At 43.6% G+C, this 13,579-nt stretch overlaps 1 protein-coding gene across 4 annotated transcripts in view; it reads right to left on the reverse strand.

The window, feature by feature from the left end:
• PDLIM2 (PDZ and LIM domain 2) overlaps nt 1–13,579 on the reverse strand; it is a 62,986-nt gene that overhangs the window by 16,305 nt on the left and 33,102 nt on the right. For all 4 annotated transcript variants that reach the window (XM_084804015.1, XM_084804013.1, XM_084804016.1 and 1 more), the window contains exons 4-6: nt 11,615–11,684; nt 8,689–8,873; nt 5,442–5,526 (exon numbers count right to left, since the gene is read on the reverse strand). In XM_084804015.1, the coding sequence (XP_084660141.1) occupies nt 5,442–5,526; nt 8,689–8,873; nt 11,615–11,684 (340 nt within the window). The remainder of the gene's footprint in view (nt 1–5,441; nt 5,527–8,688; nt 8,874–11,614; nt 11,685–13,579) is intronic.

Raw genomic sequence — 13,579 nt, forward strand, 5'->3', positions numbered from 1 at the left:
TAAGGCTGGCTGCCCAAAAATGCTCAGTAGTGATGTCAGCCCTAGTCAGATGTGTGTTCCCACCCCAATCCTATTTTGTTTGTTTGTTTCATTTCTATCCCACTTTTCTTCCAAGGAGCCCAAGGTGGCATCCATGATCCTCCTCCTCTCCATTTTAACCTCACAACAATACTGTGTGGAAGGTTAGGCTGAGAGTCAGTGACTGGCCCAAAGTTACCCAGGGAGCTTAATGGTGGAGTGGGGACTTGAACCCAGGTCTTCCCAGTCCAACAGTCTAACCACAACAAAACACTGGCTCTCTTACACTAGGACAAGTCTGACTTGGACTTCTGGGCAGCACACACTGAAGAAAGGAAGGTCTCTCCTCCGCATCTCAGGCAAAGCGAGCAGTGTGTAAATAGGTAAGAGCCACAAGCACCATGCAAAACCGTAACATCAGCACTTATACACAGGGCTCCTTCACACAGAGCTTTTATCCTGGGATTGAGATTGCTCCTTCACGGAAGCTCTTTACATGACCTTCCAGGGTGTCTTCTGCACTACATGCCCTTTGTTCCGTTTTTAAATAGATCACAGATAATGAGCGATCAAATTACCCCGTTGTGTTCCGCTTCAGTTTCCTCCATGAAAAGAGTTAAAAGCGGCAAGCAGAGGCGCGAGATCAATGAAAGATAATGGAAGACTCAGATATGGGGAGAGGGAGGGGGGAAAGGAAGCATGTGTAAGGGGAGTCAGTTGTGATCCTGCATTTAAAATGGAAGCAGAAAGCCCAGTTTTAAATGCAGGATTTTAGGCTGGCATAAAGATGCCCACAGACACGCACAACTGCCCCAGTGTCCTGATGCTGGTCTCTTCCCTCTCCAGTGTGTGTGTGTGTGTGTGTGTGTGTGTCTTTTGCTTCTCTCTTCCCATCCCCAAACAGCTTGTTATTTTGAAGGCACAGTATCTCTAGCCCAATAACAAAAAAAATCCCTTTTCCACTGCATCTGCTCCTATTTAAAGGCCTTGGAAACGGAAGAAAGGAGAAACCCCTTCTTTAAGTAGAAGCAAATGTTCCTGGGAGCAGCAGAGTGCAAGAGATGACAGAAAACACACTAATTAGCATTTGTATATGGTCTCCCCACCACCAGAGAAACAAAGGGAAACCTAACAGAGGCAATTTCCCCTTCCATGCAAGCAAGCTTGAAGGAGATTCCCTATCTTGCACACATACACAACCCAGCTTCAATGAATAATTAAATCCACACAAATATTCCACCTCACCCTTCATATCATTTTTGTTTTTTTGCTAAATGACTCGATTTGCCTGGCTCTCCTGTTTTGGAAACCTGCCAAATACACACAAATACACACATCCTTCTCCAGCACCCATCACATTTAGGGCTGCCAACATGGACTTTAAAAAAACAGGCCTCCAACTCTCCACCCCAGGCAAAACTAAGCACTGGGGGCAGAGCTAGGACAGAACCCTGAGGTTACTGCCCTTTCAAATAACACTTGCAGTAGTTTGAGGATCCTTTACACGATGTCATCATCCTTCAGGGCCTCTCCCACTCTTTGCAACCATTTCCCTGGCTTTTTTTAGATGAAAAGTGTGTATTATTTACAAATGGTGGAATGAGACTCTCATGTAATTCCACAATTCCACTACACCACAGCACCATCTAGTAGTTGTGTAATGAAACATATAGAAAGGCAGAGAAAGAAAACCCCAGAAAAAAAAAAACACGAGTAAAGGGGAAGAGCTTAATCCCGCAAAGAATCCAGACCCAGAAGCCTCGATAAAGGTGCAGGTTAAAAACCTCATGTAGAAAACCCCTTAGTCTCCCTCCAAGCCAGAATACACATGCAACCCCCCCCCCCCCAATTATTCTCTTTGCACCCAAACTCTCTGACTCTGGAGATTAAGAAGAAATGGAACAGATTGACAATTTGGAGCAGGTTCCTCCTTGGTTTGCGGCTCACATTAGAAGCGGCAGTCTTCAAGGCTAATTGCTGTTTTCTCCCCAGCTGAAGAACTGCATGGCTAAGGAATTTTTCTGGGGGAAATAAGATAAGAGAGAGCCAACCAGACCTTAAGCCTCAGCTAACCACCTTCCAACACTCAGCTCTCAACCCCCAGCACTGATGCAACCGCTGAGTAGGGAGGAGGCCGACCAACAGGGCCAAGAGCTAAAGCAAATAAATGCTAGAAAGGAAAGAAAAACATGACAGAGAAGCCAAGGGGCTGTGGGGCTGGGGTGAGCAAGGTGCCAGCTGGCAAGCACTGTGCTCTGGGGCCAACCTCCCTTCCCAATTTGGGCTTGAAAAATAGCCCCAGAACATAGCAAAACACACAGAGAGACCAGACCCTGGAGCCAAAACAAGCAAACAACACAACAGCACCCAGCCCAAAAGCAACAGGAGAGGCAGATGCCAGGACATATGGGCACGGAAACAAGAGGCTCAAAGACCATAGGAGGAGAGGAACAAGTTTCTTGGGAGGACATGGGCATTCCAGCAGGATCACCTAGGGAAACTGGCTATGAAGCCCATTTAACAGGCCCAGAAAGGTTCTAACACAGCTACTTGCAACTGCAGGAAAGGGTACCCAGGAAGCATGCATGTAGCCTGGAATGAATAAGAACAACACTTTAACATTTGCATAGCACTTTCAAGTTTTCAAGGAGTTTCACATGCACTACATAATTGCAATCCTTACAACAACCTTGAAAGGTAAGTCAGTATTACTATTATTATCCCCCAAACCAGGTGAGGGATTGAAGCGGAGAGTATCCTGCCTAAGGTTAGATTGCAACACAGACTGAGCATGCTATCCATCTGATCAAGTGTTGGATTTGTTATTGTTTGTAGGTTTTTATAACTTTAGAATTAATAAAATATATTAAAAGATTCAAACTAGGGACTTCTTGATTTGTAGCTCAGTCTCTATCACCTCTCATTCTCATTTGGAATTCTGCCCCTTACAGCAGGGGTGGAGAACATGTAGACCTTCGGATGTTGTTGGACTGCAATTCCCATCAGCCCCAGCCTGCACAGCCAATGGTAAGGGCTGATGGGAGCGACAGTCCAACATCTGGAGGCCCACATGTTCTCCATCCCTGCACTGTAGAATTCCAATGCTACCATGCATGTGCCAGGTTCTGCTAGCAAGGGTGCAAAGAGAAGCATTGCTGGTGTGAAAGTCCCTCTGACTATAGACTTGCCCATGTCCAGCCTGAGCACTATTCGGAAACATTAAGACCAATCTGTATAGGATGACCTTCGAGGCTCAGGATTAAATTGGCCAAGGGTGGGGGAAAGATTATATTTTAATGTGCTTTTTCTAAGCTCTGTTTTGGTGGAGTAGAGTGCTATTTTTAATTTTAACATCCACCCAAAGCCTTCAGGACAGGGCAGGCTATTGAATCCAACAAATAAACTCTGCTAGCCAAAAGCAAAATTATGCAATTCAAATTATGCAAATGGGACAGACTTGCCTCAGCGGATTTAGTTTATATGGTTTATTCTATTGCACAATCTGTAATTGTGTTAAACCTTTTGTTTTCCCCCCAGCAGAGTCTCCTATTGCTATTCACAAAAAAGCACGAATCCAGGAGAGAGGAAATAATTGTATAAGACAAACAGGGACAGGGGAAGAGGGAGCAAAATCCTGGGAAATGTTCTTAGGGAAGATGCCTCAGATAGCCTGACCACCAAAAGGCCTTTCTGGATTCTCTGTGCTTAAGCAGAGATCTGCCCACACATTTTGAAATTCTCAGTGCTATGAAAAGGATTAGAAGACTGCTGTTCTTAAATGGGAACTATGCAAATTCTATAGAGTTTAACCAGAATTTGCACTGGAAGCTATATCTCATGCCTACTGTGCTAACATAGCCATGGTACCAATGTAACCTGCAGCCTTTTCAGATCCCACCCCAGCTGCGCTAAAAGAAAACCACCCATTTGGATGGCTTTAAAAGGGGATTAGACAAATTTGTGGAGGAGAAGGCTATCAATGGCTACTAGTTCTGATGGCAATATGCTACCTCCTGTATCAGAGGCAGTAGGCCTATGAACATCAGTTGCTGGGGAACATGGGCAGGAGGGTGCTGTTGCCTGTTTGTGGCTTTCCCATGGGCAGCTGGTTGGCCACTGTGTGAACAGAAAGCTGGACTAGATGGAGCCTTGGTCTGATCCACCATGGCTCTTCTTAACTTCTTATGTTCTAAAACAAACACCACCCGACAATTCTGGTTTTTGCTGAGTAGAAAAGAGACTCACAATTCCTGTGGAAAGGACTGAGAACCATACCTAAACAAAAACTGAGTCTAGAAGATGGCAAAGGGCTCTTGTGAATCTATCTCTGATGTAGTTGCAAGTAACAATTCCACAACATTTAAATTAAAGTGACAGAAAGAAAGACTGTTCTCAAAAGCAGCTTGCTAACATTGCAGGAAAAGCTCAACTGAACAGGTACAGCTTCTTCAGGCCTCACTGCAAAGTTGTCTCAGGACTGAGGGACGCTACAGAGCTCCACTCAGGGGCTCCCACCATTAACAACATGAATGGGTCCCTTTGGCTGAGGCAGTCAGGGGGATTGCTTTGAATAGATGTTTTAATAGGTCCCACGAGTAAAGAGATTCAGGTGGAGCATTTGGGAGGCCGCCTCACCGCCAACACCCTGCCTCCTGCATCCAAGAGGTGCAGGCAGCGCCTCCTTAAATTGGTTCTGCCTCCCCAGCTCCCAGAGGTTGCTTGGAGACACCAGGTAGGAACAAGCAAACATCCCCAGCCACGTGTGCTGTTACCTGCAGGGACACGTGCAAGAGAGCAGCGAGTTCACAGCAGCAGGAAAGCCAACAGCTGAGAGCATAGCCTGAAGGGGGCAGCAGAGGCAGAGGCTACCAAAAAAAAAATACACTTCTAGAGAGACTTCGCTACCAAGCCTGGAGGAGACACCAAAGTCAGAAGCTCAGGCTTGACACCTGTTAGCTAGCATAAGCGCTGTAGAAGCAGGAAAAGTGGGGCTGGGATAGGAAATCGGTATAAAAGATGATGTAAGGCTTGCCAAGTGGTTTCTTTCCTTTTTCTCTGGCAAAATTCATGGGCGTAGCAAGAAAACAATTCAGACCATGCTTCCGCAGGCATGCAGATCCGACGATAAGAAAAATGTCAACTGCTAAAGAAACAGAAGCTCAGCCCCAAAATATGTATGTGTAACTGCATTTGCGCACAATATCCCTTCTTACCTTTGCTCTCCCTGCTCCTTCAAGTTCTTTCCCCGTTGTCAAACTTTACACTGCAAGTACCTTGGGGCAGGGACCTATGTCACATATAAGCCACTTTTCCAAAACAAGCTGCTCAGAGTGTGCACAACCAACACTGATGGTGCTATGTAGATACCGTCTACAGGGCTCCAAGGAATCCCATAAACCATTTGAGTTCTTCTAAACCTTTACCTGTCTGTTCCTTGGATGCTGCTGCCCATGGGGTGGTGGAGAGTGTTCACCAGAGATTCCTAATGAACTCCCCAGAGACTGGAAGCTGGAAAAGGAAGACAAACACATGGAGACTCATCTACATATTACAAGGAAGAAACAGAAAACAGGATCAACCGTGCTCACAGATCCTAAACAAAGGGGATGTCAGAAGCAAACACATCTCAATAATTCATAGAGAGTATCAGGTGCTGTAGTCTGGTGGGCATGTAAGATAACTTTCACACCTGCCAAAACACATCCATCCTCATACGGACACCTGATGGAGCTACCTTCCAAAAATTAAGGAATCCGTTAAAAGGAAGCTGAAATGGAGAGTCAGGAAGTAAAATCCCTTCAGAACACTTGGAGGTTATAGCAGAAGCTCAGACAGAAAGTCAGATGGGCAGAAACAAGTTGCAGAGCATGCCAGCATGGCCAATGGGCAGAGTAAATCTATAAAAAGGCAAAAGGGCTTCCTTTTAAAAGTGGAAGTCTTACCTAAATGACAATGAAAGAGAGCACAAACTCTGGCAAAACAAATGCAAGTTAACAATAAGGCAAGCAAAGAAAAAAAATATGAGGACGAAACTGAAGTATTAGTCTATTGTTGGTTAACATTAAAACAAATACAAATTTATTTAGATACATCAGGAACAAGAGACCAGCCAGGGAGGCAGTTGCACCGTTTGACTGCAAAGGTGTGAAATGATTATTTATTGTATCTATTCAATTTACAATCTTTCTATATCACACAATAACCAAAATTCTTTGAAGGATGACAACGTCATTGAAAACACTGACCCGGTGTGTGACTGCAATGATGTTGGGGATCATAAGGAAAGAGATAAAAAATAAAACTGCCAATATCATAATGCCTTTATGTACAGTTCTGGACACTGCTACTCAAAAAGAATATTGTCAAGTTGTGAAAAGTGCGGAAAAGGCCATCTAAAATGATCAAGGGCCTAGAGCAACTCCCCTATGAGGAAAGAGTATGATGCTTGGAGCTTTTCAGCTTAGAAAAAAGACGAGTAAGTGAGGGAAGACGTAACAGAGGTGTATAAAATTATGCCTGGTGTGGCTAGGAAATTTTTCTCCCTATCTCTCAATACTAGAACTCGGGGTCATGAAGTAAATGGTGGGACATTTAGGAGAGAGAAAGGAAGTACTTCTTCACATAGTACATAGTTAAACAACGGAATCTACTACCTCCAATGTAGAGCCAATATTTTAAAGGGGATTCAACAAATTCATGGAGGATAAGGCCATCAATGGCTACTAGCCAGGATAGCCTATACATTACCTCCAGCATCAGAGACAGCATGCCTCTCAATACCAGTTGCCAGGGAACACGAGCGGAAAGGTGCTAGTGCCCTCATGTCTTGCTTGTGGGCTCCCCGTGGGCATCTGGTTGGTCACTGTGGGAAACAGAATGCTGGACAAGATAGGCCTTCGGATGAGATAGGCCTCTTCTTATGTTCTTAAGATGGGGAGATTGCCAAGAAGCTGAATGAATTCTTTATTTTGGTCTTGACTGCATTAGATGTCAGACAGATACTCGTGCCTGAATCATGTTTTGTGGGGAGGGCAAGTGAAATAAATCAATAAAGGAGGGGTGACAAATAAATTACAAATTAGCAAGTCACCAGGTCTGGACAGCACACACTCAAGAGTCCTTGACAAGCTCAAATGCAAAAAATGGTTGATCTTCTAAAAAAAAGTATGCATCTTGTCACTAAAACCAGTTTCCTTAGCAAGACTGGAAAGTTGCTAATCTACACCAGTATTGGAAAAGGAACAGGGGTGGTGGGGTGGCGGGGGGAAAAGAGGCCTGCAGTTACAGCCCTGTTCTCCTAGTCGCTATACCAGGAAAATTGGTGAAAAACATTATTAGAATTTAGAATTGTTAAACACATAGAAGAAACGGCATGGCTTTTGCAAAGGAAAGCCCTGCCTTGACAACCTTCTAGAATTCTTTTGAGAGTGTTGTAACACACACATTGACACAAGTGATTCAGAGAACATTATATACATGGACTTCCAAAAAGGTTTTGACATATTTGCTCAACCAAAGGCTCCCAAATCAATGTAAGAACCATGGGATAAGTAACTGGTTAAACAACAAGAAATAGGAATAACCTGAGTTTCAGGATGGAGGGAAGTAAGCAGTGGCATGATCCCCCTGGGATCTGTTTTGAAACCAGTGTTGAACATTTATAAAATATTTGAGACATGGGGTGAGCAGTGAAGTAGACAATCATGTAGATGACTGTATATTATTTCAGAGGGTGAAAACCCAAACCAAAGAGCTCCAAAAGGATCTCTCCAAACTGAGTGAATAGGCAACAAAATGGCAAATGAGGTTCAGTATCAATAGCATGTGCAAGAAAAACATACTGTTTTTGTAATGGTTAGCTCAATGACAACATCAACTCAACGCACAGTGAAAGCAAGAGAAACAAATTCCATATTAGAAAGGGGACTGAAATAAAACAGTATTACGATGTCTTTATATAATTCTACAGTGCATTTGTAATGTACAATTCTATTCATCCCATGTCAAAAAGGGTATCATAGACTAATCTGTCCCTTTGAGGGCAGCCTGCTGGGCGGAGTGGGGGGGGGGGAGAAAGAGAGAGAGAAAGAGAGAGAAAGGAGAGTGGCTGAAATAAAGAAAAAGGGCTGGTCCCACCCATTTTTGGTTCAAGACCTCCCAACCTTGGCATGCAGCCCCAGAAAGATAACCCCTGAGGGAATGTGGCCGTTGACAGAAAAAAAGGGGGTTGCCTTGCCCAGTTTAGATAAAAGTATGATGAAAGGAAGCATGGTAGATGTAACCATACAGTTATGGATGTACTCTGTCTCTCCCATCAGATACTAGAACTGGGGGTCATCCAATATATGGGCAGTAGATTCAGTACAGGAAAAAATAAAAGTACTTCTTCACAGACTGCATCATTCATTTATGGAATTTACCGCCACAAGATGTGGCACTAGTTTAGATAGCTTTAAAAGGGGATTATACAAACCCTGTCAACAACTAATTGTCATGATAGTTATGTGGAACCTCCACATTCAGAGGCAGTTTATTTTATTTATTTAACCAATTTATATATGGCTGAACATATTTAAAAATATCTCTTAGCAGTTCCACCCTGGGAAAGAGATGCTGGCCTAGATGCACCCTTGGTCTGATCCACCACGCACTATTACAGCTATTATGTACCTGCTGCTGTTCACCACAGACTCCCCTCTGCCCTCATTGGGTAGGCTGGGCCTCTGAGGGCTGTAGGGTCGATATCCAGGAGAGGAAGGAGAGAAGGGACTGTTGGGCCGTGGACTAATGGAGGCTGGGCTGGAGTAGGAAGATCTGAGCGAGCTCTGACCGTCGTCTCTGGTTCTCACAACATCCTACAGGAGAAGGCCACAAAAACAATGTCACGAAGGTGGGAATGCACAGAGACGACCCGAGACATTTGGTGCCTGGGGCAGAAAATCCAACTGACATCACTCGTAGTGGTTCAAAATCAACATTTCTGCCCTTTACTGGTATCCCAAAATATTATGGCTGAGGAGGTCAGTCTCTCCCTGCCTAATGACAGGGCCAGCCTTGCTCAGCATGGCTTTCTTCCCATGCAGTGTTGGTAAAGTCTGAAAGGAATCAGTTCTTGTGGGCAGGTCCGGCAAGACAGTTATTACTCAGGCCAGTGTTGCAAGTCCCCAGGGCAGGACGATGCTGGCACGAGAAGTAACCACTTCCCAAGGCCAGCCCCACAGAATTGTGTCCTTTCAAATGTTCCCAGAGCAATGTGGGAACAGCTATGCCACAACATCTCTCATGCCATTTAGGTAACATACAGACTGGAACCTAGAAGAGCAGGTGTTAACTACCCATCTCGTTAAATATTCCATGGCTCTCAGTTCTTGTTTACATCAACAGTTACCTCAGGTTATCACATTATCGATGGGCTTTCAAATCCTGACAGTAGCTGAAGTGATGTGGAAGCTGGAGTATGTCCATGAGAATGTTGCCAGGGTGGGCCTTTCCCAGGCTACCTCTGCTGATCAGAGAGAAAACAAGAAAGTGCTCTCTGGTCTGCAGAAATACTCCAGAAAGACATTACAAAGAACCATATTTTGGAACTGTAGGGGTCAGGAGTGCATTGGGGTAGAGCAGGGATGCAGAACCTCTTTCAGCTCAAGGGCAGAATTCCATTTCAGAGAAGCTCTCAAAGTGTATGTGTGTGTGTGTGGGGGGGGGGTGTCCAGAGGTGGTAGTGGTGGCTGGAGGAGGGGTCCAAAAAACAAAGCAAAAAACCCCATCATATTTTAATGTAAAGCTCTTACTGCCGCTAACTAAGCCTTAAGACACGCATTTCAACCTTTTTGAACAGAGAAAAACAGCACAAAACTACCAAACCATGCAAAAATCCACTGGGCAACTACCAAGTGATTGGTGGCTGGAAGAAAGGGGTGGGGCCAGAAGGGACATGACCTTCTGGGAACCCCGGAGGGCCAGATTGGAACCCCTGGAGGGCTGCATTTGGCCCTCCAGGACTAAGGTTCTGCACCCTCGGGTAGAGGCTCTGAACCAAAACATCTTACGGTTCAACCTTCGCAGAAACAGACACAGAGCAATAAATACAAGCAGAGGCATGATCCATAAACCCCAGGGCATTTATCAGAGAGATGATATTCTCAGCAAACTGAGATGTAAAGATACACTTCCAATCTATCTATATTCATATCCTGGCAGAGATCTACTTGTCTATACATAGCACATGTCACACCATGCATCTTTCGAGGTACATTTTCATGTACATCTCTTTATGCTTTCTTTTTAAAACCACAGGATACCATATTCATGGCTCTCCTATAGCATGTCTATTTACATCTTCATTCTTACCAGAACATATCATACTAATTTGTCCAAATCCTGGAAAGATCAGGCAAATAGAACTGCTTTTTTCTGTTTGTGGCAGAATTGTTTGAAAGCCAAGCCGTACCGGAAAGCTATCGGTGAAATGGTCAATTGGGGGTGGGGGGGGTGTTTTTTAAATAGATCCTTTAAATTTGTGATTGAATGTATTTGGTGGCTTGCTATCAATAGAGAAACTGTTATGGCAAACATACTCATTGTAATTAAAATTATTTGGGTGAGATACTGGAAAATGGGCACTGTTCTGTCTATTGTGGAATGGTTAAGCGAGATTCTTGATACTAATGAAGTGGAAAAACTTACATAAATTATACACAAAGTTGGAACTACATTATCACAAAACCTAGCAGTTAAATGGAACAAGTTCAGGAATGATTAGAACAAGTAACTGTATACAGGTGCCATGGGATCAAGTGTTTTTGTTGTCTATTGCCTTCCTTTATGTTCCTTCACTCATATTTTGCCTAATTACAATTAAATCTTTTTTAAAATAAAAAAATAAATTAAAAGGAATATTACAACCCCTATTTCTACAGTATGGTAGATTTCAGGTGTAAGATTAATAGGTCAAAGGAACAAACGTATGTAGAGAAGAGAAAATGTAGCACTGTGTTCAGGAAGAGCTGGGCCATTTCTGTTGTGGCACCAAGGCTATGGAATGCCCAGCCAAGAAAGGTCTGCTTTGCCCCATCTTTTCTCACCTTCCAGAAGGCAATGAAAGGTATTTTATTCCAGTGAATGTTTGGTTCTCTTAGGGTGCAATCCTATGCATGTTTAAAAAGAAAAAAAGGCCTACAACTCCCAGCATTCCCGAGGTAGCATGGTTGGCTGGGGAATGCTGGGAGTTGTAGGTCTCTTTTCTATCTAAACAAGCATAGGATTGTACCCTTAATAAAGTGTTGCACAGCTCAATTCGTGTCTACTCAAAAGTAAATCTCATTGAATTAAATGGGACTTACTCCTTATTAAGTGTGTCTAGGATTGCAGCATTAAGTGGTATTTTGTGATGTTTCTCAGCTGCTATAATTTATATTGCTATCTTTTTTAATATTTTTATTCTATTTTATTGATGCTTTTAAATCTGTTCATTGTTTTTGTTCTGACAGAAAAAATATGTATACAATTACAATAAATAAACAAAATATATAGTTCAGTATAGGCCCCTGTGTACAGTCAGAAGGAACCATTTATGCAGAAGCAAAGGTGTGCTCACCTGAAACCGTATGGACAACATCTCTGGGGAACTTTCGCCATTAGTCTGGCTTGGAGAAACCTGCTGAGATCTGCAAATCCGAGGAAGGAGATTGTTAGAGAACGGAAGAGTCACGAGCAGTCAGTGGACCTGCAACTATCTCAACTCAAAGCAAGTAACCAACCAGGCTTTCCAAGCAGGTGTACCCTCCAATATTTCAATGCCCTCCTGAAGAAAGTGCATCCATATGGTTCTGATACCAAGGAAGTTGCACAACTGCAAATAATAGGATGCTGTCTCTAAGCCAGAGTAAGCAGGTGTCTGCAAACATTTGTTTAACATACATACAGGCCACCCTTCCAAAACGTTCTAAGTGGCTAACTAATCCATAAAAAAAAAAATTGTGTGTGTGAAGACATTAAAAATATGTTCCCAGCTCTCATGCTTATAGTAGCAGTATAATTTTTATTGTGTGCCCCTAAATTGTAAGCATGATTACAGGGGGAAAAAACCATGCTGAACACGCGTGATCAGTTTCTGCTAAAGCCTGAGACAACGGGGGGGGGGGTATTTTGGTACATGCTGTTTTCAAAACCTCCTGATCAAAATAAGGTTTCTGCTCTGGCGTATACAACAAATCCCTGTGTGAACCTTGGGCAGTCTTAGCTATTCTGTCATCTTACACTCCCTCCCATAAAAACTGAGCTTTCTTAATAGAGACAGCTTGCCTCTCCCACAGGGTGTTCACTATATAGCTTTCAAATGAGGTACAGATGGCAAGTCTAAGACCTACCCTAATACTGCCTCCAACCCCCCCACCCCACCCCCAGGGTGCACACAGAGCTGCCTTCCCGTACATGGATCAAAGCAGCCTTGTACCACCCCCAACTACCCTTCATCAGAGGTGGTGCTGGCTCCAGCCATACAGCAAGAGGAAGGCTGAGATACCTCCCCTGCCCCCAACCCCAGACTCTGAAATTGGCGGCGGGGTGGGTCGGGGGGAGAGCGGCTTCCTTTATATTTTCTCAACAGGAATGCATTTGGGGCTTTGATGTAGCTGAGAGCTGGAATTCATTAAGGGGAATTAAATCACAAAAGGCAAACTGTAGTGAGATGGAGAAGATGACAGAATGCAGAGAAACAAGGGCAAGCCAAGAAGGTGGGTTATGGCATGGTCCATCATTACTCTAAGAATTGCTTCAAGAATAGCCAATTTCTGCATTCCTGGTGTGTAGGGATGGAGAAGAATACTTATTTTCCAGATAGCAGTCCAGGACCAGAAGTGTGTTTTGCCAAAGAAAAACAAAACCCTGACTTCCTTGCAAATGGGCAGATTATGGGTTGGATTCAGAATTAGTCATACTTAGAACATTGAAATCAATGGGATTTACAGTGGTAATGACTAACGTGTCCCATTTATTTCAATGGGTCGTCTCCAAGTATGACTAAAACTGGATCCAACCTTCCATAAACTTGGAACCATCTAGCAACAAGAGCTTCCTCAACTACAAAGGTGTATGAATATGTAGATTTACACTTCACATCACTTTTTAAAAAAATGAAACAATTGGCAATTAAAATGTGGATTCTCTCCATTTCCCTGAACTGGAAAGCATCTTCCTTTTTCTTAAGAGAGAAACTGTGTACACACTTTGTTCTGGGGTGGGCAGATGGTTGATTGGGATCTACTGGTAGATCTGAGTGATTTACAGTAGATTGGCAAGTATTCCTGACTCACAATTGTTTAACATTAGCAACAACAAAATTATCCCCCCTCCCAATAAATTATACTACTAAAATGAAGAAAGCTTGGGGTAACCAGGAATAGATTTGTGTGTGGAAGAACTGGGAGCTCAGCAAAGATCTGGTACTTAAAATAAATCTCTGTGCTCGTGAGTTCTTTAGAGGCGCCATGTTCTTTAATTCTAAGACTGTATCTTTTGTATCTGGCTCCAGTTGGTGGATTTCAGGGTTCTAGTAAGACAC

This window comes from Heloderma suspectum, chromosome 6, assembly GCF_057233095.1.
Source record: "Heloderma suspectum isolate Gila_16-S chromosome 6, 16-S_ref, whole genome shotgun sequence".
Taxonomy (NCBI): domain Eukaryota; kingdom Metazoa; phylum Chordata; class Lepidosauria; order Squamata; family Helodermatidae; genus Heloderma; species Heloderma suspectum.